The sequence below is a fragment of the Simochromis diagramma genome, unplaced genomic scaffold, assembly GCF_900408965.1.
Source record: "Simochromis diagramma unplaced genomic scaffold, fSimDia1.1 OVJJ01000304.1, whole genome shotgun sequence".
Taxonomy (NCBI): Eukaryota; Metazoa; Chordata; class Actinopteri; order Cichliformes; family Cichlidae; genus Simochromis; species Simochromis diagramma.
In genome coordinates, this window is record NW_024387030.1 from 18817593 (window position 1) to 18841962 (window position 24370).

At 41.9% G+C, this 24370-nt stretch overlaps 1 protein-coding gene and 1 long non-coding RNA gene across 3 annotated transcripts in view; both read left to right on the forward strand.

The window, feature by feature from the left end:
- Positions 1-24370, forward strand: part of LOC120739780 (protein jagged-2-like) — a 49841-nt gene that overhangs the window by 12823 nt on the left and 12648 nt on the right. Inside the window, exons 3-12 of one of the 2 annotated variants that reach the window (XM_040041668.1) lie at positions 5001-5058; positions 11606-11860; positions 12614-12674; positions 18086-18216; positions 19006-19125; positions 19252-19365; positions 19504-19617; positions 21489-21602; positions 22867-22913; positions 24112-24285. In XM_040041668.1, coding sequence (XP_039897602.1) covers positions 5001-5058; positions 11606-11860; positions 12614-12674; positions 18086-18216; positions 19006-19125; positions 19252-19365; positions 19504-19617; positions 21489-21602; positions 22867-22913; positions 24112-24285 — 1188 coding nt within the window. The remainder of the gene's footprint in view (positions 1-5000; positions 5059-11605; positions 11861-12613; positions 12675-18085; positions 18217-19005; positions 19126-19251; positions 19366-19503; positions 19618-21488; positions 21603-22866; positions 22914-24111; positions 24286-24370) is intronic. The other variant, XM_040041669.1, reaches the window with a different exon arrangement.
- On the forward strand, positions 5065-11284 carry LOC120739783. Its single transcript, XR_005697280.1, has 2 exons — positions 5065-6821; positions 6891-11284. It is a non-coding gene; the product is annotated as an uncharacterized LOC120739783 (long non-coding RNA).

Consider the following 24370-nt stretch of genomic DNA (forward strand, 5'->3'; position numbering starts at 1 on the left):
CACCCACCTTTTGCAGTATTTTGTTTTCAAGTAGCTGCCAATCAGAAAAAGTTGGCTTAAAAAGAGGAGAAGGAAGCTAAAACATCTTGTTTCAGATATACGCAGTGAGAAAAATACAGCTTATTTGATTATTGCTGTGAATAATGCAAACCTACTCTAGTAGTATTAGGAGTTCTTAACAGTGAGTGATCTTCTGGCCTTAGTTTTATAGTACTGGCACCACTTCATCTGCACAATAGCTTCTCTTATGGCTTGTAGTGCAGTTTAATTTGTTCCAAGAATATTACACACACTGCTGAGTGCGTTCAGAGGGTTCTCCAAAAGACTCAGATTGAGACTGCGCTGTTGTAGACTGCATATTTTTTTCAGTTTACTCCCTGAATCAGTTTTATAAAAAGTTGGAATTCCCTTCTGGGAATGGAAAAGTAAAATCAGGGTGACTTCGATTATCCAAGCGAGAACTCCAAGTTTTCTAGTGGCTGCAGTTCAATGAAAGAAAGCTTGTTAGTGCGTATGATACACATAATTTGCAGCGTGTCGAGCAGCTCCAGACTGTACAGTTTATTCTCAGCAGAGTTGTGTGTCGCTGGCGGCTGTTCCTGCCGTGGTGAGGCAGTAATTTATTCATTGAACAGGTGAAGGCGGTGAGGAGTGGGCTGGTTTCTCCTCGCCTAATGAAAACTCAAATCCCTCTGACTCCTGTAAATTGGTTAGGAGGTGTCAAGTGTCTCCCAACGCACCCTTACACTCCCTTCCTCCCCTCCCAAGCCTCATGTCTCTCTCTCTCACACACACACGCACAGACACAAACACACACAGATAAGGTTGTCTCGCTGCAGACTGCAGGGACGTGACACTTTGATCTTCAAGCTCCTGGCCTTCGGTGACACACATAGCCTCCTGCTTTAGTCTATGACAGACACTCTTATACAGAAACACACATGCACTCATGTCAAGGTGCTCTGAGGTTCGGAGAAAACCCCATCTGTCTGGAAGTCAGTGGCTGTGACATTTAAAATTGATTACAAGGGGAAAATTGATTATGATAATGTCCACTTGTGTTCACTCAGAGTAGAATTGTGGCTTCTCACGCGCTCGTAAATCACTACTGTGTCATCTAAAGAACCGAAGAAGAAGAAGCTGGTATGATCTGGACACTTTGTGCTCAGATTGTCCTCAGAATGATGCCATAGTTTGGGGATTATTAGTACTGGAACAACTCTGAGCAATTATAAGATTATGTGCTAGCAAACACTTCAGCATTGAAAAACCAATGGCTGAATATCTTTTCTCAACATTTAATCTTGTTAAAATAAATTGTAAAAATAAATTTGCGCTGGTGTTGAAGACTTTACCTCTTTTACAATCCTTCTTGTTTTTTAATATTTGAGCCCAGAGAGGCGATGGTTACGTATAGACTCTATACAACATGTCTCATTCATCCATTCACACTGTGACTGCTTATATTACTGCTGCAGTCTTTATCTCGCAGGGTAGAATAGCTCATCCTCTTCCAAACGATTGTAGTAATAGCTGCATTGCAAAATAAAAGTTGGGAAAACTGTAGCGGCTTTCTGTCCCTTGTGGTGATGCTGTAACACATGCCTACACTCACAGAGGGAGTGTAAAGAGCCTGTAAGAAAATGCTCCTGTGAATGCCTCTGGCTCTCTCTGGAAGTTCTGTGACATTACGTAGACACCTTGCGGCTACGAAACCTCTTTGTTTAATGTCATTTCCACTTTCCCACATTTGATTGCGTTGCTAATTTGGCAGGCATGCCTGAGATCGCTCCAACTTTCAGATTTAGGATTGGTAAAGTAGGCGCATTCATTGAATTAAGATGAGAGGTAAAGTGATGGGAGGTAAAGACAGGAGCTTTACCTTTCATATACCCAGGATTTTAACATCAGATACAGCAGTTTTTACGTTAATCAGTTCGTGATGTGTAGAGTAAAAAGATAAAAATGTCTACCTGGTGCTGGGGTGATTACTTCAAAAATGTAATGGGTGAAGAAAAAAGGGGGAAAAAAGCGTAATTTGAAAAAAAAAAAATATAGTCACATTTCATTTCTAGAATAATCAAAAAAATCAGTTCTCCTTATATAATGCCAATTCACTGCAATTATTTTGTTTCTTCCCTTTAATTAGTCGACAGACTTTACTTGAATAGAGCTCCATGAGACTAAAGAAACAGTGACACTCGTTTAGTGTACTAGTTGAGCATAAAACAACTTATCCACAAAACTGAACATGAATTTTTGATTCGTTTTCAAGTACGTCATTAATCATTTAGTCACACTCTATTTGCCACGAAGCATTCGATTCTGGACTTGTTTTCGACGTGGCGCCAACCTGCATGTTATGAACACACCCTAAAATAAAAACAAATTTAAAAAACACGTGCTAACAAGCGCTAAGAGCAATATCTGACTTGTATTTTTGTCTCACCCACGACTTTTCTCAGCTACCCACCCAAAGAGCTTCACACCACGCAATTACGTTTAAAGCACCACCGAGCACCTGAGCGCTCTACCTCACCCCATGTCTTTTGCGCTTCGTCTTTAATCTCTCCTAGCGCCACTTTGTAACCTCCCTTGTAATCTTCCCTGCAGCCTTCAGTCACTCTGAGTCAGACTTGGGTCATGGGAACTCACAGCTGCTTGCTTGGCCCCATGCAGATGACAGACAGCGAGCTCCATCTCGGTTTGTTTGCTGATGCACGTGAAAAAAAAGGGAGAGGGGGGAAAAATAGCCCTGCACCTGAAACAATCCACAGTTTGAGTTTGTTGCTGTGGGACAGTGGAGTCCATCTCTTCAGGAAAGTAGGGCATAGTGTGCAGGCATGCTGGGCTTTCACACGCATTATACACATAAACCTGCAGTTTAGCACTCAGCAGATTGTGACATTTACTGTATCTGGTATTATTTAACACAGAAATCCAAATTTAATCCTCATTTCTGTGGATGACAGACAATCCAAAGAAAGGCATAGTAACCATCCTGAACATGCAAACCCAAACAACAGATGGAGTAATAGAGTAGTATGCATCCATCAGGCATAACATTATGACCGCCTGCCTAATACTGTGTTGGTCCCCCTTTTGCTGCCAAAACACCCGTGACCCATTGGACATGGACTCCACTAGACTTCTTAAGGTGTGCTGTGGTATCTGGCAGCAAGATGTTACCAACAGATCCTTTAAGTCCTCTAAGTTGTGAGGTGGGGCCTCCACGGATTGGACCTGTTTGTTCAGCACATCCCACAGATGCTCAATTTGACTGAGATCTGGGAAACTTGGAGGCCAAGTCAGCACCTCAAACTCATTGTTGTGCCCCTCAAACCATTCCTGAACCATCTTTGCTTTGGACGCATTATCCTGCTGAAAGAGACCACAGCCATCAGGGAATACAGTTCCCATTAAAGGATGTACATGGTCTGCACCAGTGCTTAGGGAGGTTGTATGTGTCAAAGTAACCAGGCCACCTTCTTCCATTGCTCTGTGGTCTAGATGGTGGACAAGGGTCAGCGTGGGCATCCTGACTGGTCTGCAGCTTTGCAGCCCCATGTACAACAAGCTGTGTATTCTGACACCTTTCTATCAGAACCAGTATTAACTGCTACAGCAGCTCATCTGTTACAACAACAACAACAAACTTTATTTATATAGCACATTTAAAAACCAGTGGTGTACCAAAGTGCTTAACATACAAGAGAGTAAGATGAGGTAACAGGGAGGATAAAGGCTATGGTGAAGTACCAACATGGTAGCATGTTAAATGGCATTAAAAACACAAAAGTAAAGGAAATGCATATAAAAGCATAAAAGAATAATATATGTAAAGGATAAAGCAGTCAGGAATTTTAAATATGATTAAAAGTAGTTCAGAATAGACCGAAGATAGAAATAAGCATTAAACTAACTAAGAAACAATCATTAACTGGTAGAAAAGGCGAGGCTAAATAAGCGCAATTTGAAGGATTGAATGGAATCAGACTCGCGCATAGTGATGGGGAGGTTATTCCATAGATCCGAGGCAAACGCTCGGTCACCTCTAGTCTTCAGCTGGGATCTCGGCTTTACCAAAAGTGACTGGGAAGATGATCTTAGTACTCTAGCGGGGGTGTATAATCTAAGTAGCTCAATACTACTATTATACTTAGACCACATGCATCAAAGACTCTTGGTCACCACTGTTCCTTCTTTGGACCACTTGTGATAAATACTAACCACTGCGGACCAGGAACACACCACAAGAGCTACAGTTTTGGAACAATCATCTAGCATTTGGAATTTGGCCCTCGTCAGACTGAAATCTCTAGGCTTGCCCGTTTTTCCCACTTCTAACACATGATGATAAGTGTTATTCACTTCACCTGTCAGTACTCATAATGTTATGCCTGATCGGTTTATGCATTCCTAGACATTTAAAACAAGTTGGGACACAGTTGGGATTTCAGTGGAGAAGGCAAGAAAATTATATTTCCCCATTGGAGATCAATATAGTCCATTTAACTGCCTTTTGGCAAGTCATCAAAAACCTGCCAGCTCTGGGGGTGCTGACCTTCCAGAGAATCCGGAAAAAAGAGAGAAAAAATATAAAGAATGTAATTAGGAGAATGTCTATCTGACTGAACTTGAAAGGATCATATGGAAACTGTGTTGCTACTTTCCAGGTGAATGCTTTCTTTTTTGAATGATCAGGTTGCTGCCCTTTTTAACTAGCCCTGGTTACACGGAAGGTAATCAGTGACAGCAGTGTGGGAACAAAACAAATTTTCCCACCGCTTCTCACCTTCTGTGCCAAATATGTGTGTGTGCCAGTTTCTGAAAGCAGTCTTCCGTGTCTGTTCGTATCTGGGTTTCTGTGTAAACTCACTGTCGTGTGCCATGTCTACATCATGAACTGGGCACGAGTCTGAGCAGAAAAGTTGATTGTGATGTTTCCGTATTAGTGCACCCCGTGATGACCTCTGTCTCTCCTCCTCTCTGTGTTTCAGCGAGCGTTCACTGTGATAGTGGAGGCGTGGGACAGGGACAACGGCACACACAGCAATGGTAAGGTCCACCTTTCAGTGTTCTTTCCATCGTTTCCATCTATCTCAATGATGAGAGAGTGACATTTAGGCTTTTTTAAATCTTTAAATAATCAAGAAAATAAATTATTATCAGCTGACTTCTTTTTGTTTGGATGGTTCAAGGGGCATAAATGCATAAATGCACAGTTCATTTATGATAAACTCACTGAACATTGTCAAGACATCAGCACAGACAGTGTGAACTGGAAAGATCAAATCTACTTCTGAAGCTTCTAACCGACCTGCCTGCCAGCACCAGATTTCTTTAGTACACAGCTGTATCCTGTTTACACACTTCTGGTCTCAGTTCTGTTTGGCTTTGTTTTCCAGCACCATAGTGAGGAAGGTTAATTGAAGGATGCAATCTACGTTAGGAGGCAACGCTTCGTTAGCGTTGTTGGCTTTATTTTCCCGGAGTTGATTCAGGACCCGGTTCATTTAGCGCCAGGGTTCTCAAGGTGTGTCATGTGGGCCGATGACGGCTCTGGGGAGCTGCTGTACATTTCATCCATCCACAAGGGAGCTTTTCTTCTCATTTTTCAGCTTCTTGTTCTAGCTATAAAAATCTTCTTAATATTCACAGCTGGTGTCAAGGAATAAAGAAAAAATGCAATAAAATGCTTATAAACCTTACAAAAAATGGCTGTTCCTAACATAAACCACCGTCACACAAACAGATGCATTAGAACAATTAAAGATGATGTGTCACTCTAAATTTGAAGTTCATTATTAAATCTTGAGAACCCTTGATTCAGTGGCTTTAGCTTCATTTTTGTTGCACGCGTGCAGGAACAGACGCGGTGAGGAGAAAACTCCTTGAGTGAACCATTCAGCTGAAATTCAGTCCAATTTTATTTATATGAGATCAGGAGTGTAGCTGAAGGGAGGCCTGAGTAGCACCACTCCTTTCCCTATTTTCTGGGTGTTGTCAGCCCGTATCCAGACTGTATTTTGTTAGCTACATACGTGATGTTTTTATGCCACAGGAACAGCTCCTTACTCAATACATTAACTTTGTGTTAACTCATGATGGAAGCATTTATAGGTTTTCCCATAGTTAAGCCAAGATTTTACAGTGTTAACCAAACAAACAAACACTTAGTGATAGTGGGGAGGAAAAAAAGCTGAAGACGAATCAGGTCACACAGCCATCAGATGAGACATGAATAGCCGTGCAGACAGTAATGACAGTAAACACTTAGCAGGTCGGTGAGCCAGTAAGTGCAGATCAGACATAAACGCAGAAAAGGAAGAAAGTGAGCAAACCTCGGGCCAGAGAAGATGTAAACTTAATGGGATGCAATACTAGCATATGGATATGGATGCATAGCTTTAAAAGAGAGGAGGTGCTCGTCCATAATGTGAGGATTCCCAAACAGCTTTGGCTTTGTTTGCATCTAATTTTGAAGGTAAAATGACCTTTTCACATTAATGTAAATGAAGATGACTGCTATGATCAACCACACACGTACACACAAACTGTGTTACTCTACCCTTCCCGGGGTCACCCAGGCTGTTTATGCCTCTCCTCTATATTAAGTCTGTGAGAGCATTGCCTCGTTAAGCCATTAATTGCAGACCCCCACCCCCACTTTTCACTACCTCCTAATTAGCATCCTGGCAGCTGTCTGGCTACCACACGCCACTTTGTTATCACTGTGACAGGCTGCTATGGCTCAGCGTGGACGGTGATTCGAGTACTTTTTAGCTTGCTAGATGTGATGGTGCAGCGGCAGGAGGGGGGTGCTTTACTTATCCCGGGAAGGGAGGCGTGTATTCTAAGGTAGTGACAGGCAGTCAGGCATGCAGGAGGTGCTGATGTGTCGACCGCCGTGTCTTGTCTTGCAGAGTTGGTCTGAGTCTCATTGCATGATCACAGGTTTCAGTCCTGAATCTGTCAGTTAGTCTGTCAGCAGTCGAGGGTCCTGTCAAGAGAGAAAGCTTACAGTTTGGGCTTAATTATAGGTCAAACTGGACAAACTAAAAATAGATATTTAATGATATAATGAGAAGTCACCACAAGTGTCTTTCCAAAGCTGTTTGGGGATTAAGTGTTGACTTCTCGGTGTATCTGCCTACTTTCGCTTGTCTTTTCTGCCTCCGTTTTGGGATTTCCTACATTTTCGCGACGCACGTCAGAGAGCAGGCCCAAACCTGCAGCATCCTGCTGTGTGTGTGTGTGAGAGTGGAGCAGGTGGAGGTGGAGCAAACATTAGTGATAGTGTAGCATAATTATAGAGAAGGAGAAAGTTCTCATGTGCCCAGGCGTGCACAAGAATAGGAATCTACGTAGGGATGTCCCAATCAAGTTGAGCTTTGCCCAGGAGCCCAGAAATGAATGCTTTGAATATCTTCCAACCCAAACCCTGTTTACTCTGTACTGTATGTTTTTTTTTCATGTTTAAAGCAGTTGCATCGTCCTTGGAGTCTGGTTAGGGATCTGCTGGGGTGGTGAAATCTGAGCATGATTTAGGCTGTCCCTCTTCATTTCCAGCCTCAACAAACTGCTAAGTTTAAGTACAGGGACTGAGGTCGCCCTTCCAATGAGTGGACAACCTCCTGAGCCACAGCCAGCCCTAGTCATGCGGGTTGGCCAGAGAGGTGGCCAGACTTCAGTCTGTAGTGGCCATTGTGTAATAAACAGTGGTTTGATTAATTAATCTACTGGTTCTTTTTCAGATTTGGTCTGTGGAATTTTTGTAAATGGTCTAAAATTTTATAAAAGCTTTTATTATTATACATTTTTATTACTTTTATTTTACAGTTCATTAAACAGCAAGCATAGTCAATTACTTTATTATTTTCTGCTATTTATATCATTATGAATTGATTATTTTTAGACTGATGATCAGAAAAAAATCCAAATTCAAACCACAAACTCTGGTTGCTTTCGTACAGAGTCTTCGATGGTAAGTCCACTGTCATGACTCACTGTCATGGGATAATTAACATGGCTTACTTTTGTTTAATTCAGAGTAATTAGAGAAGTATTGCTCTTTTCCCAAAATATCTAACACTTTATCAGCAGCTCAGCACTTAAACAACAACATTAAAGTGTGACGTGTCTCAATGTGTCGATTTTTCCTCTCAACTTCTGGTAAATATTCTGAGAGCATACGAGGGGAGTTTCCTCGCCTGCGTTTCAGTGTATGCATGAACAGGCCTGGGCTACAGGTTGCAGAGGCCTCAGGAAAAAGAAGGCCTCGCAAAGGTTGTTTATGTTTCAGGAAGCCCCCCCCCGCCTGTTTCAGAGCAAAACAGAAAAGCCTTGGGAAAAGAGGGCTGAGATGTTATTGAGCATCAGAGCTGGTGCATTGTTGGTGTATTGGGGAAGAATTATGAATTATGCATGTCAGACTGATTGGATGGTAGTATGAATGATGCTAAAACACTGGTAGCATTCTGTAGAGATAAGCTCAGCTTTGGTCCTAAAAGTATTAAAAATACATCAGCCAGCTGCACGTCTGGAATGGAGATGACGGTGGTTTTTTGATGTTCCCCTTTAAATCTTGAATGTAATGGAAACCTGCAGAGGTCTCTGCACGTATAGTGATGATTTCAACTTTCAAAAATGGATGATTTGCTTCTTCACTGATGGGAAATATCAGTGAGTCTTTTGCTAAGTTGTGCCAAACTATTAACTGTCATCGAATAATTTATGATAAAGTTTTGGCAATCAAAGAAAGGAGTTGATTTAGTGCATTTTTTGCCCTTTAATTTGCCATTTAACTCAGATCTGTCTGTAGTGCCAAGCAGGTCACAACAAATCCTCAGATGAGAGGACTGCTCCATTAATATTTATGGGAAAAAAACAGGTTTATTACAGTTGCCTTAAGAAGGTAGGGAGATGACAAATGGCTGTAAATGTTAGGTGGTACACCTGGAGGAAGATGGTTCACAAAGGAAAGTAACTCCTTGCCAACCAGTTAGCTCATGGTTTCACTGGAGAATGTAAGAGTCACGTCACTCTGCTGGCATTCATTCTCGGTGTTCTGTTTGTTGGTGTCTTTAAGCAAGAAAGAAAAGTTGGGACAGACGTTGCAGAACTTTTCTGATTCTGATTTTTGTTATCAGCTCAGCTGTAGTCACAACCCCGTGTCTTATTCAGACAATTGGTTTGGAGAAATTGTGAGGAAACAGGTGTAGATTTTGCAGACTCAAACAAAAAACAGTAACAACAACTTCTGCAAAATGCTAGATGTCAGGTAGAGAAAGATGTCAAAGTTCAAAGACCCCCAGCCCCTCTTAAAGCTCTCCTGTCCCATGAACTGTGTCGCACATTGCCTGACAACTGAAACTGTTGGGCAAAGCCATCACTCTACATTTTTAAAATTAATTCCTCTCTTTGAAAGCAAAGACAATCGTGCTGCTCTTGACATGATCAGCTGCTCGGATCTGAAGCCCCTCGTTGTTTATATAAGCTGGTTTTTAAATGGCCGTCCCTCGCCTGCTCTCCCTAGTAACAACGGCCCCTCTTAGTGTGTCTCCTCCACTACAGAGGGAGCTCATGATTGGTCTATATTTTTATATCTAATTGCTGGAGATGAACAGCAGTGAGTGAGTGCCTGGGTGTTTCAGGTGGTGGGTGTGGGACTGAAATCTGTGGCAGTGTGTTAACTCAGAGTGAGCCTCAGTAAATCAGGACAGTGTGAAAATGGATTCTAGGTCTTTTAGCTTTTCAGTCATTTTTCTACACTGTCTAACTTAGGAAGTTGAGCTATTGTAGGGTAAATGTTGTTCACAAATATATTTAAGGTATTATATTACCATAACTATTGATCATAAATATTTTTTAAAAAGTTATTTTATAAACACAACTTCACAGTCTTATTCTTCTGCCATGACTAAAGGTGTGTGAAAAGTGGCTAAATCCAGTAATGTAAAGGTGGACATGCCTTCCTGCTGTAATCTAAAGTCAGTATGGGAATGCTTTAAATGTGCATTACTTTTAAAGGCCAGCAGGGGGTGTCACCTTTGCTGCCTCTGATTGTAAGTTAAAACTATGAGAAAATTACCCCACTGCTCACTCGATGTGTGACCTGAGTAAACACTCCCCTGATGAGTTTATGGTCTCAGTCTTTAGTCTCGGAGCTTATTTATTGCAACACAATGTTCCTTTTTGTAAATAATGTCACATATAGGCTAAAATAGACAGGGTGGGACTAACCCTGCGACTGACATTTCATGTGACTATGGCCAGTCCACAGGGTTTCTAAGCTCAGATCTACCCATGACTCATCACAACTTAAAAAAAAAAATACATTGCATTCTAAGCTAGTTTAAAGAGTGTCTGACACTTGAGCTGAGACAGCTTAGATGACTATATAGATCTCGAAACGTGTATAAAAAAAGCCAACCACATCCCTATTCCAAAAAGGAAAACTCAATGCCTACTTACTGAATGAAAATCTGAATCAAACGTTAAGGTGTAGTCCTGTCTCTGGGGCTTTTTGTTTTTTGCATAGATAATTTGCATTTTGGAAGGAAAAGTTTTGCTAAACTAAAGGCAACCCAAGTTATAATGGAAACATATCATTAATAGCATTGTCAGCATTTAGCTTATGAGCCAGGAGAGAAAAACGAGTCTTTCAGTCCATCTCCACCTTGTCACTCTCTAAAAACAAGAGAATGCAGAGAAGCCTGCTGGGTCGTGGTGCTTCTGTTCCTTGAGAACGAGCTAAAGGGCCTTTCCTATGTCGCCCTTCCTTGCCTGTTCCCCGTCTCTTATTATTTCCGGCCTGGCTCCGATGAAGTCGAGCTGGATATCCTGAAAGTGGGTGGCAGGAGAGGAGGGGGCCTGAAAAGCATTTCACCAAGCAGGAAAACTGAAAAAGCATTTCGGTTATCAAGCCCTCGCAGACCTCGCTTGTGCTTGCTTAATTTTCCGATTCTTTCACTCTTTTTCCTCAACTTTTATTTTTTCTTTTACCACATTCTTGATAGAACAGAGTGAAGCTTGACCAGAGGTTACACCTCAAAACATCAGATCTTTTGAGCATTTCTGTGTTTTTTGTTCTTTTTCTGTATACGTGAAAATGAATCACTACTTCAACTTTTCCTAGACTGCGAAAGGAAGTCTGTCCACGTATACCATGTGAGGCAAAATTTGAACTGCATCACCAGTTGACAGGCTTTGGATTTTTTCACAGTACAAGATGTGACTGTAGCAAAGATAATCTGTCAGGAATTAGTGCACATTATAAACAGCACTAATGACGCCACTTGATTTTAGTCAGTTTAGCGACAGGAAAGTTAGTCACGGAGTACCACAGGGCTCTGCACTGGGGCCTCAAGAATTCATCATTCAGTATTGTGAACCTTCCATTGCTATGCAGTTGGCAACCAGCTATATTGACCTAAAAAGCTGGGAGAGATAACCCTGTGAAAACCGACTGACGTTGTTTCCATGAGCTGCAGGTTTCTTTTAGTTAAAAGGAAAAATTGTCCACTGAGTAAATAACAAGCATAATTTGTCATAGCATTTTTTTAACATCTGTTTCTGTATCATCTGTTTTTGCTTTGTCCAGATGATGAGCTACTGATAGTGCGCAGCATCCACAGAGGAATGATTAACCCTGGAGAGGAGAAAAAAGTGGTGGAATATAAAACTTTGATTGCTAGTATTGGCTACACCATCCGTGTGCGCTGTGATGAAAACTACTATGGCACCAAATGCAATAAAGTATGCCGTCCACGCAATGACTACTTCGGCCATTATGTGTGCGACCAAACTGGAAACCAAGAATGTATGGAGGGCTGGACAGGGCCTGACTGCAACAAAGGTAGGAAAAATATATCAGTCAAAGTGCAAACAGCAACACAATCTACCATGTAATAATGTTAATAAGAAAATAAAAATAATTAATCCTTAACTAATAATTAACTAAATAATGCAATCTAAACCTTAAATCTTCAGTGTCATAACCAGTTAATAATGTATCTATTTCTCACTATTTCATAGTGAAATCGCAGCACTTTTTATGGGGGAGTACTGGTATATGTGCAATGAATCAAAATGAATCAAAACTGTCTTTCAGAAGCTCTCATTGGCATCATTTTCCACTTTTCTTGTTGGTTATTTTGTTTTTTTGTTTTTAAATGTTTTTTTTGATTACTTACCACTTTTGGAAAGCCAAAAGCAGCCAGGTTCAAATAAACACTCCTCATCCAAGCTTACTGTGATCACGTGGATCCTCAGTTTTTCCTTCCTTATTGCCCTTTTTGGATGAAATTCAGAAGTTCACGGAAATTCGTGTCAAATGTCACTTTGCAAGAATGTGAAGAATGTCTGGAAATTCCTGCCATTGCTGAAGGCACCTTCAGCTGTCTTGACAGTTCATCCATCTATTGTCACAACAGCAAAGTTTCTCTGCATTTTCACGAGCAAGGAGGGCTAAGGAAGGACATTTTAATGACTGAAAGCTCAAAAGAATTCAAATGCTTTATGTTAGCTTTATTATGCTTTTAAATACAAGAGTTTTTCACAATTTTTGGACAAATCCATACATGTCGTTTTCTCTTTTCCTTCTCAAAAGCCATCTGCAAACAAGGCTGCAGCCCCATCCACGGGATTTGTAATGTGCCAGGAGAATGCAAGTAAGTCACCTCTAGTTTTTTTTTATGCACCTCTTTGTTTCTCTTACAGCATTGTTGTCAAGTGATGGAAAATATGTTCTTGTTTGGATGGAAACCCCATCACCACCACCTCCACCTCCAACACATAGGGAGTTAATGAGAATAACAGTCCTGACACAACAGAGTGGTGAGTGGGTGAGGGGGTTGTTAATAACATACCAAGCAGCCTAACCCCGCATCACTCTTAACTCCCCCATCCCAGTCTGATGCATTGCCCCCCGTTCCTCCACCTCCATCCCTCAGCTCCACTCTGATCCAGAAGCTATTGTTCTGCTTCCTGTTCTAAAGCTGGCCTGCTCTTGCCCGCACACAGAAAGAGAGAAAGCAGCCTGGGTTTTTTTTGTTTTTTCTTCCATGTTTCCTTCCTCATCCTTCTCCAGCAACAGAGAGGCACCGTACCTCCCCGCAGTCCCTTCCCTCCACCACCCTCTTCCAGTGTCTGGAGCCCACATCACCTCTTCCTATCCTGGATCTTGTTATGGCTGGCACTCTTATGTTAGGAAGTGTGGATTCCGCGCACAAAGCTACAGACAGCAAGCGGGGATAAAGACAGGGGGCATTGAGGGCAGTGTCACTGGTTGCTAATGGTAACTCAAATTATAGGTCAATACATAGTCTGTCAGTACCTCGAATATAAATATATAATAAGGTAATGAAGTCCATTTACACAAACAACACAAAGTACATGAAATAAGAAATACCAATTACTTAAATGACATTTTACGTGTCAAAACCAAGAGAACTTACCTCACTACAGATAACCTTCATTATGCTTTGGTTGACACAGGCTAAGGGACATGTCATCGACCCCCTGACAATCTTGAGTCACTAGGAGAAAAAAAATGTATTTTTCCTGAGTGGTTCTTGTGGGCAGATTGCTGGTCACTAACAGACGCAGTCACACGTCAGTTTCTTGAAAGATGTCGATTTGTCTGCATACCTCAATCTCATAAAAAAAGGAAGTGAACAATGATCATCTTCAAAGTAAAAGATTTGGCTGACCACAAGTTAAAAAAGTTGCTCATGTTCTCCAACTACCAACAACTCTCAGAAAACATTTTTAAACCAGTTGGAGAACACACACTGTTGTCTAGCGATTGGCAGCTAGCGATTGGCTGTACTTTACCTGAGTAATTTAGCCTTGATAATTCATTGGATGAACGTTCTATGAGATACCAAATACAACAAATCAGAGATGCTACTGCTCCAAAAAAATTGTATTTCATGGCTCCCGTGTGTTCATGAAAAGTATTAGACCAGTACTTCTACACTAGCTACAGTGTTGTTGTTTAAAGCAACAAGCATTTAAAAATGGCTGATGAAGCGTTTACAGTTATGTGAACAGCAGAGAGATATTTAGATTTGATTACATTTGGAACTGAACTGTACATTTAGACAGAGTGGAACACAAGCTTTAAAAAGCCAAACTACACACACACACACACAAACACACACACACATAGTGCCAAGTATTTGGAAACATCAGAAGAGCAGCGTTGACAGAAGGGAGGGAGGGAGGTTAGGGTTTTACACTGTGGCAGGTTTGATTAGGTTTGATGAGGCTGACATTTCTCATTGAAAATGGCCAGAGGATTGCAAGAGAAAGCAACACCCTGGAATGTGCCTCAACATGTGATTTGGAGCTTCGTCGCCGTCAGGTGCGCACATACGCGCAGCGCTGAGAAAGAGAAGAAGCAAAAGAGAAAGAGAGAGTCGGGAGATAGTTCACATTTATACGAACACATAACAAAACTGTAAGCCTAACTGTGTGAGAATAAAACTAAAACAGACACACCTGACAATAAACGTAACACTCTTGAGCACAGAAAAACTGATATGAAATGAATTATGAAATGAATTGCATTAGAAGGATTTATTTGTATTATATATCAATGTTAAGGTTGAAATGCTGATCTATGTCACAATTTATTCGGAAGAAAAACAAACAGTCTCTTGTCTATCACACCAACTTTGTACTTTAGCCTTAATCGATCTTTAATTTAAGTTAATCCACCTTCTAAAACAAGGTATTTTAGCTAACTATGCCTTCTCTTTAAGCCAACTTTCTTACTGGATAATAGCAGGTGAGTGGGGCTCCTGTGAGACTAACCTACTAAGGGTATCCCCTGTCTTTGACATCATACAGTTCCAAGAGAAAAAAAACTGTATAAAACTTCACGTTTAGAGCAGTCTGAAGTCTTCTCATGACCTTTTGGTTCATGGGGATCACTTGCGTATACACTGCCTTCATTACTTGAGGTAAAACATAATTAGCCCCCTTTCAATGGAGTCAGTGGAAAAGTCTTAAATGGATCCAGCCACTTCCACTTTATTTTGATGCAATGAAAATTGTGGATGATACAGGCCCTTTAATTAAAAATCCAATTTCACCGTTTACAAAACACGTAAATCTAATAACGTACACGGAGGATCCGTTTACTCAGAAGACAGCCACCTAAGCCGCAAATATGTGCCTGTCAAACGTTACAGTGTGGCTCAGCCTGTGGTGTCAGGTGCAAATTGATTGAAAGCTCCATAAAAATCACACGTAATGCGATCTCGCAAAACAAACGGGCTTGTATTAATATGATTCAAATAGAAAACCGTGTCAGGGCGAACGCATACCGAACAAGTTAGAGCGAATGTGATGTCAGAAGAAGTATTAAACCCCGATTCTTTTGTCCCCATGATAGAACAGAGAAAACCCGACTCATAGTGGTCAAAACATTTTATATTTCAGAGAGGAGGAAAAAAACAGAAGAAGAAGAAGTAGTTGCTGGGTTAATGTCTGGGAAATTTTGAGGGAAGAGAAAGAAACAGGGGGAAAAAAAGCATCTCAGCCTGGCAGAAGGAAACTAAAAATGTGTGTTTGGTATCTTGTTTCTTACACACAGCGCATTCACAACCTACGCTCCCTCATGTGACACTACTAAACATGTAGCTAGGCAACAGCAGGCTAAGTCCGTCTGCTGGATTTGGGCGCGAGACTTGCCTGTAAATAATTCAGCGGTCCCACACACGGACACTCACACACACACAGCCCCCTCTACCTCGGCCCACCGTCCCGTCTTCAGGGTGTGGTTTGTCTGAGGGGCAGCGGCGGGGCGTGGGGTTTTGTGGTAAAGGAGGGATATTTTAGGCCCTGGCTTGGCCCCCACGGCCCCCTCCATTGATGGGACAGCAGCAGCCCAGTGACGGTGCTTGTGGGTAATGCCACCCTTGGCCTGTGGCTGCCCGAAACCATTTCCCTGCTCTCCCACACTGCAGCCAGACAGGCTGTCCGCTCTGCCACCGCTGACAGTGTGCAGGGCACTACTGCCAACCGCAGAGCCGGACAACACTGCATACAGTAGTAAACAATACATAGCACTGTCTCCCAGACACACAAACACACACATATGCATAAGTGAATTGCAAATACAGAGCGAGATCAGATGAAAATTGCAGGCATGCATACAGTTAAAAACATTTCAACTTGCAAGTTGTGCATGAGACCAAACCGTCTGTGCATGTTTTGATGTAATCAGAACTTGGTCACTGCTCCATTTCTTTCTTTGTTTTAAGTGTGACTCTGTTTGCCTGATACCACACACAGGAATTCCAAGCTCATTTAATAGGAAAGGTCACCAGCTACAGAAAATATGTTGTTAGCATTTTGCATGAATTGAGTTTAAAGACCGTTAGAGCAAAATTTGAAATTAGCTACCATAATAAATGTGATCCTGGGTCAAATAGGCTTTATTCTTTTGGTTTCTGATAGTTTTCCTGGACGCCAGGGCCCAGTCACATTTTTTTTTGAGTGCTGTCCCATCTGTCATTGTCCCAAAGTACTACAGCACATCACAGCAGGCTACAGAGACCCATTTCGCTGCCTTTTGGTCTTTTGGTCGGCTTCCATTTTGAAGTGTTCGTGAGAGTCAAAGGAGAGGAGGGCTGGTTGGGTGGGGAGGTGGGTTTTGCGGGCCCCAAAATAGCCCCAACGGAGAAATGACAGGACAGGTGGGGCAAGGTTACCGCTGGCCTTGGAATAACAGAGCGCTGCCATATACCAACAGATTAGCTAACTCTGTGCCGGCCTCTGCTTCGAGACGACTAAGCCTTGTTCCACAAAAAAACACCCGTTCCAAGTTTGCCCTCAAGCCACGCTCACGGCACAGGAAGAGGGCAGAGAGCAGACATGGCGTGCATGACGTCTGTGTGAAGAAATGCACAAAACAAACAAAATGGGCGGGCTCTTAGAAGGTCACTTTTCTCTTTTATCGACAGTATTTTGTAGATTACAGTATTGCCTCTGATGATATAAGTCGTATTATACACCAAGGAAGGCTTTAACTCTAATAAAAGGGCAGGTTTTTTTTGCTAATACTTAATACTTGGGAGTTTTGGACAAATATGTTGGCAAAATGAACAATTTGAAGACTTCTGATGAGACATTATATGTCACTTGTTTCGCGTGACTTTTGGACTTTTATATTAGCAGTGAAGTCACATTTCATATATAAGTGCTACAGCAGTAAGACATAAGCTAGTTTTGAATAATTGACCTGAAACTTTGTAGGAAATGTGAATGAATGTGCACATGAAAGTAAGCATGACGAGATATTTGCAGACCCACACACACAACACACTCAGGAATGTCCCCTGGCCCTGCATGTTCTAAGATTAGGAGTGGCAGCAAACATGTCACTCACCTCGATGAAGATGCTTTGTCCTGCTGTGGCGTTCAGCTGCAGTCTCACAGTGGTAATGTGTGGCTGAGTCAAGTACAGTGATGTTTGTACTTGCTGACCCTTCATGTATGCAGAATTCTTCCCTCTCTGAACTCCATAAATTGCCCTTTTTTTGGCACCCGGCAGCATCCCTCGTGTTCACCAGCCATGTCCCACTGGCACGATGGCATGACATCAAGTGCTCCTCTCTGTTTCCTGACATCGTAGAAGTATTAAATGACTTTATTGTTATCAATACGTAACTATCACTCTTTCTCAAGGCTAAATCCTCCCACCCCCCCCACCCTTTCCCCTCACATTTTTAAGCGTGTCTGTGTGCCTGATGCTCCCTCGAGCTGGTTGTGCTATTAAGAACACATTCTTATTGTGCGTGTGAAATAAGGGGCACTTATTTTGCTAATAAATACACTCACCCACAGTTCTCCCTCTTCTATGTGTGCTTTTTATTTATTAGTAATGGCACAAGTATTTCAGTCCTCAGGAGCTTAACTGTCTGTACCCAGTTTTCGGGTTTATATTGCTCCTGATTGAGGAAAAGAAAGAAGCGAGGAGGCAAAAACAGCCGCCCAGGTGTGCTGTCTGTATCAACAGCAAAAGTATTTGGTAATAAAAATAAGGACATTTCTTTTCTCTGTGTTGCAGGTGTAACTACGGCTGGCAGGGTCCGTTGTGTGAGGAGTGCTTGCCATACCCAGGCTGTGTTCATGGTACCTGCAAGCAGCCCTGGCAGTGCAACTGTGAGAAGAACTGGGGAGGCCTGCTATGTGATAAAGGTCAGAAGTTAAATATGTTTTCTAAGATCTAAGATATCCATCTTTAACATAGCCAGAATTTCCAAAACAAACAATCCTTACGGTTATTTATTACAGACGCTAGCTCTGACGGGACCATGTTAGTCAACACAGGATTCTTATTCTGTGTGCACTAATTGACATGTGGCAGTATACCTCCGTTTTGTGGGGAGGGCGGCAGCATATAACCTGAATGGAATTAATTAAGTCAGAAACAACATGAATAGCGTGAAATAAGGAGCTGGGTTGGAGGTGGGTTGACAAGTGGCTTGCAGAGGGAGCGACTGCTTAAATAGATGCTCGAGGCTTAATTAAGCTGTGATCTTAAAATTAGTCAGTAAATAAAAAATGTCTTTGGGTTGTAGTGATCAAAGAAAATATAACTGTGACAACAATGTGAGCAGACATAATAGGTACCATTTCAGTTGTCCAACATCTTGGAAATAAAGAAAACCTGTTGCTCCTGTAGGACTGTGATCCTTTGTTGTTGGATTCATCTTGGCCTCATGGTGAGACTGGTCAGGATGCAGGGTAGTGAGATAGAAATGGAATAAATTCATCATTTTGTAGGAAAAAAGTGATGGTGGCTGATGTGTTTTGGAAGTTAAAGAGCACAGAGATGCAGAATAATGACACCTCAAAGTATTTAATTATTATTTTTTGGTCAGGGAGGCTTTCGTACGTAACAATTTTGCTGCTAGTTATCTATCAGATAGCTTCTCCCAGAAATATCACTTCACACACACAATTTACTGTTCGGTCTCTGTGCAGATCTGAACTACTGTGGGACCAACCGGCCCTGTAAGAATGGAGGAACGTGTATGAACACGGAACCAGACGAATACCACTGCGCCTGTCCGGATGGCTACTCTGGCAAGAACTGCGAAATCGGTCAGTGTCTAAATACAACGCACCAAACATTTAGGTTCAAAGACCTTTGCTTTGGGCCACAGTACATTTGGGACAAAGCTCCAAAGAAACATAAAAATCTAATTAGACATTTGACTTTCTTTTTAGCGGAGCATGCCTGTGTGTCTAACCCTTGTGCCAACGGAGGGACGTGCCACGAAGTCCCTACGGGGTTTGAGTGTCACTGTCCTGCTGGCTGGACTGGGCCAACCTGTGCTAAAGGTGAGAGGTGCTAAACTGTCTAGGTATTTCCCAGGTATGGCAAATATTACTTAGATGGATGCATATAACTATAGTTTTCTGTACCACACTAAGTACTGTGGCTGTGATAGTAGCTTTAACATACGTCTTATATTTCAGACACTGATGAATGTGCCTCCAGCCCCTGTGCTCAGGGCGGGACATGCATCGACATGGAGAACGGCTTCGAATGCCTCTGTCTTCCACAGTGGACAGGCAAGACCTGCCAGATAGGTATGTCTGTCTGTCTCCATCTAATGAATGATGTATTCTAAAGAAAGAGAATCATACACTCATTTGAGCAGCTCTTTTTTTTTTTTTTTTTGACTGCTCAACATCATAAATTGATGTGTTTTTCAAATTAAATTAGGTGTCCTTCAGGTAGAAGCTTCATAATATTATATAATTTTAATTTTAAAATCCTAATTTGAAAAACCACTGCATGCTAGATGATATGTGGTGAAGCCAGTGTGTGTGGCACCTATGGTGAATTCCATGCATCCACACTTGCGCGCAGAGTTACAGCATATCTAGTTGTTTGTTTATCCTGCCACATCGTTTAACCAGCAGTATAACTGCAAGAGGCCCACTAATTTCATGTGTGTGTCTGTCTGTCCATGCGCATGCCCAGCGGAGACGCTCTCCGAGCATCGTCTGCAATTTGAGCCAGGTGACTTGAGTAAAGCTAAAAATAACCCCCCGCCTGGCAACTGCTAGCGTTGGGACCAAATCTACTCCACTGGGGGGTTATCTTTGGCTCCAGACTGGCCGTAACAGTGGAGTATATGTGCTACGGTGAGGCAACGCCCCAGCATAGCGGAGCCCTCACACCCTCCGGCTTCAGCCAGGAAACACTTTATAACCTGTAAACATACACAGGGAGCAACTGAAATGCAGCGGCTTGTGTTACGAGTCCTGTTATTCTCAGAGTGCTTCCCCTTTCAGGGAGCAGGGTGGTACCTGTGGGAGAGGGAGATGAAGTGAACGGGTGCTTTAGATCGGGAGGAGGCTCGGGTTTTGGGAAGGGGTTTGGGGTGTTTAGTTTCAGCAGGCTAACAGGTGCTGCTTACCTCCTGGGAGTAGTATTAATGCACTGTGTGTTGGTTTATAGTGGGCAAGGCGGCACGGTGGGAGCGGCGAGCGCTGCCTCTGAAACTGACCACTTGGAATGCCGCAGGTTGGCCCTCAGGGAATGCAAAAGAGAGACATTAACCCCTAGGGGTGGGGATGAGGACAAAATGGCAGGAGTAGGGGGAGGCAATGGAAACCAGTGGAAAAGTAAACACCCATCCAGACATGAACTTTACTTTATTACCTAGTACACATTACATTTATTTCAGTGTTCATTTATTTAAATTAATCAAGTGGCTTTATTGTGATTCCAACCATGTGCGGTGGTACAGTTCACAGTGAAACGAGACAACGTTCCTCCAAGACCATAGTGCTACATATGACATATAACAGACAATCAACACAGGACTCCATAAAGTGCAAGTGTGCAAAAATGGCAAAAACACAAAACAAAGACAGAACAGAACGATACAGACACAAGACAACAGATGACAACAATGACAGTGGGTTGTGCAAATGACTGCACACTGTGCAAAAAGTAACTTGATGTGTCATATATATATAATAAGTGCAGAAAGCTGTGAGCAATACAGGAATTAAATTAAACTTGTGCTGTGGTAGGGCGCTACTGAAGTGTTTCCAATAACCATCAAAGCACCAAAATTGGTTTTGGAGACAGCTCCAAACAGGTCTACAAACAGCGTATGCCCAGTGCGGATGACAACCATAAATCAAGGTGTTGGAAAGAGTTACCATGAGTGAAATATTGCAGGATAATTCGCAGCACTTTGAGTTACCATGGAGCATTTTTTGTTCCTGTAGTCTGCTTTTAAAGCCCGTAAATGAAATGAAAAAAGAAAAAAAAAAACAATTCACATAAGTTGTTGCTAAAAGGGAAGTTTGGGAAAGACCTTCGATCTTTGGCCTTCATTTCAGTGGGCTGTGTGACAGGAGGCTGTGCTTGGTGACGGGCTTTCTGAGCAGGTTCTTGGCTTTAATTCATTTTCTCTGTGTCTCTCATCTCCATTTTTCAGATGTAAATGAGTGCGCGGGGAAGCCGTGCCTCAATGCTTACGCTTGCAAAAACTTGATTGGTGGATATCACTGTGCCTGCTTTCATGGATGGGTGGGCCAGAACTGTGACATCAGTTAGTATCAGTCCAGCAGATCATTAGTCTTTAGCCTCTTTCCAGCTACCTGTAGAAAACGGAGGTGAAACAGGGGCCTCTGTCCAGCCAGCTTCTTTTCCACTGTAGCAGTAAATCAGTGTTTGTTCTGATAGATGGTTTCTCATGAAAATCTACATCATGTAATTCCTATTTCAAAAATAATAACCAATTTTTCAGGAAAAATGGTCTTTCTAGATGCTTACTACAAGCACTGACAGCATAGCAATAATGCTATTAATATCTATCGATATCAAAATTGCTAGCAAAATTCTAGTAAATTCCAATATAATAGGTAACATCTTTTAATATCTGAACATAGTATTTACTGCAGTTATTTCTTTTCCCGAAATAAAGTTAAAAATATCTGCACAAAACAGTCACACGGGGCCTTAAAAGCATGTGAGTTTTAACCTGTTTTTGCATATTTTCAGCAAAAAAAAATGCCACCAAATTTTTTTCTTTGGCAAATAGATTTAATTAATCACGTTTATTAAAGATATATTAAAGAATAAATTTATCTTTGACCTTTAATTTTGGAAACAGTCCAATCTCTAAGCTCAGTGGTAAATTTAAAAAATATTGGCAAAACAATCAAAACTTCACCTTAAAATATTACTTCTTCCAACAGTAGAAAGTACATGTTCATATTATGTGACCAAAACATTTTGACTAGAATTTCCTTATGCTTTGGTGACACAGGTGTGCTAGCAACAAAATGAGCTGCTGTCCAGTATAGTCCTTAATAATTCATATGTATATAGCATATTTTACATTGTACACATAAAAGTCAAGAAGAGTTTATCTTCTTAGAAAGCACAAAAAGAAAAACATCTACTGAGAAATCCAGAGATTTGCAGATAGCGGTGGAAGAGAAGCTTGTCGGCCAAGGAAGCTGGGCTTTAGCTGTATTCTGTCTCTTATAAACTTCCCTTATGGCTGTGTACCTGCTACACACTGGCTCACTCTTCTAAAACTACAATATTTTCCCAAACTATCAAACTTTTTTCTTAAATTGCTTAAACTCTTTAGGGTTAGCTTTTTTCCCTCTGCAAGTTAAATTCCGTTGCACATTCTCACAGCTCATCTGCACCTCTGAATCTGCAATTCTTCCAGGCATGGAAAACTTTGCTTTGGTTTCATCGACCACTTTCCTGTAGCAGCTGCACGTTACAACATTGTTCTGCCCATTTTGTCAAAGTCGGTTTCAGATCTGACATTTTTCTTGTGATTGATTATTCAACAGACGTGAACAGCTGTCACGGACAGTGTCAGAACGGAGGGACCTGCAAGGTGAGACTTTTTAGTTCAAACATAATGAGGTCTTTATTGATTTTATTTTTGATGTGATGACAGCAACGGAGAAGTAACATGCTTCTTGTCAGTCATCCAAGTACCTGTCAAAACATAAAAGAATAAGCTATTATGACTTTGAAAGGTTATCAACATTCAATGACTGAATGAGTTTTTGTGTTTTGTTAAACAAATAAAAAACAAAACTTCAAATATGGACTTGGGTTTGGATTAGAAGCCTACGGAGCCCCCCAGGGGACATGGGAGAAAAAAAAATTACGGAGGAAAAAAAAAAAATTGGGGAGGAAAAAAAAAAAATTAGGGAGGAAAAAAAAAATTAAGACGGACTTTTGCGAGATCTCGCAAAGTATTGCTCGCAAAGTATTGCGAGATCTCGCAATAAGTATTGCGAGCGCTTGCAAAAGTATTGCGAGATCTCGCAAAAGTTTTAGCCGCATTCTTCGGAGGCCGCCAGCTCGAAGCCGACCGGGAGGTCGAGGCACGATGTGCCGGGAAAGCGGTGTTCCTCCCGGCTGTAGTAGGTCTCGACCGCCCGTTAGCTTCGAGCTAGTGGCCGCCAGCTCGAAGCCGACCGGGAGGTCGAGGCACGATGTGCCGGGAAAGCGGTGTTCCTCCCGGCTGTAGTAGGTCTCGACCTCCTGTTAGCTTCGAGCTAGTGGGTGTCAGATCTCCAAAACCGTCGGAGCTCTTTTGCAAATATGTGATGTCTTGTAAACCGAGCAGGTATCTGACGTTTACACAACTACATTCACGCCTCAAAATATCTTAAAAGTGTATTTTGTGACCCAGAAGAGTAATATTACAACTAAGTAGCTGCCGCCATTGTTGGAGTTTTGCGAGATCTCGAGCGAGATCTCGCAAAAGTCCGTCTTAATTTTTTTTTTTCTCCCTAATTTTTTTTTTTTCTCCCTAATTTTTTTTTTTTTCCTCCCTAATTTTTTTTCTCCCATGTCCCCTGGGGGGCTCCGTAGTTGAGCTGTTTCTTAATGAAAAACAGTTTTTTCCTTATAACCTGAAATCAGTCACTATTTGTGATGTGCAACTTACCCTTTCCAAATGTCACAGCAGTTGTCATGGTGAAAGCTTGAACATATCTGGACAAAAGTGACAGTTTAATTATCCTCTATAAATAAAATGTGTCAGCAGACACTTTGATGACTTCTTATCTTTATACCAGGAGTTGGCCAGAGGCTACCAGTGTGTCTGCCAGCCAGGTTTTGGGGGTCGGCACTGCGAGGTTCCGAGGAACTGGTGCAGTAGCAGTCCATGTAAGAACGGCGGGCGCTGCCACACCCTGCTGCACGGCTTCATGTGTGAATGCCCACAGGGCTTCACTGGAACAACGTGTGAGGTAAGGACTAAATCCAACTTATATAATATGCAGAAGACAGTTTGATGTTTTTGCTGTAGTTTCGTTTCACAAATGCATTTTCTGT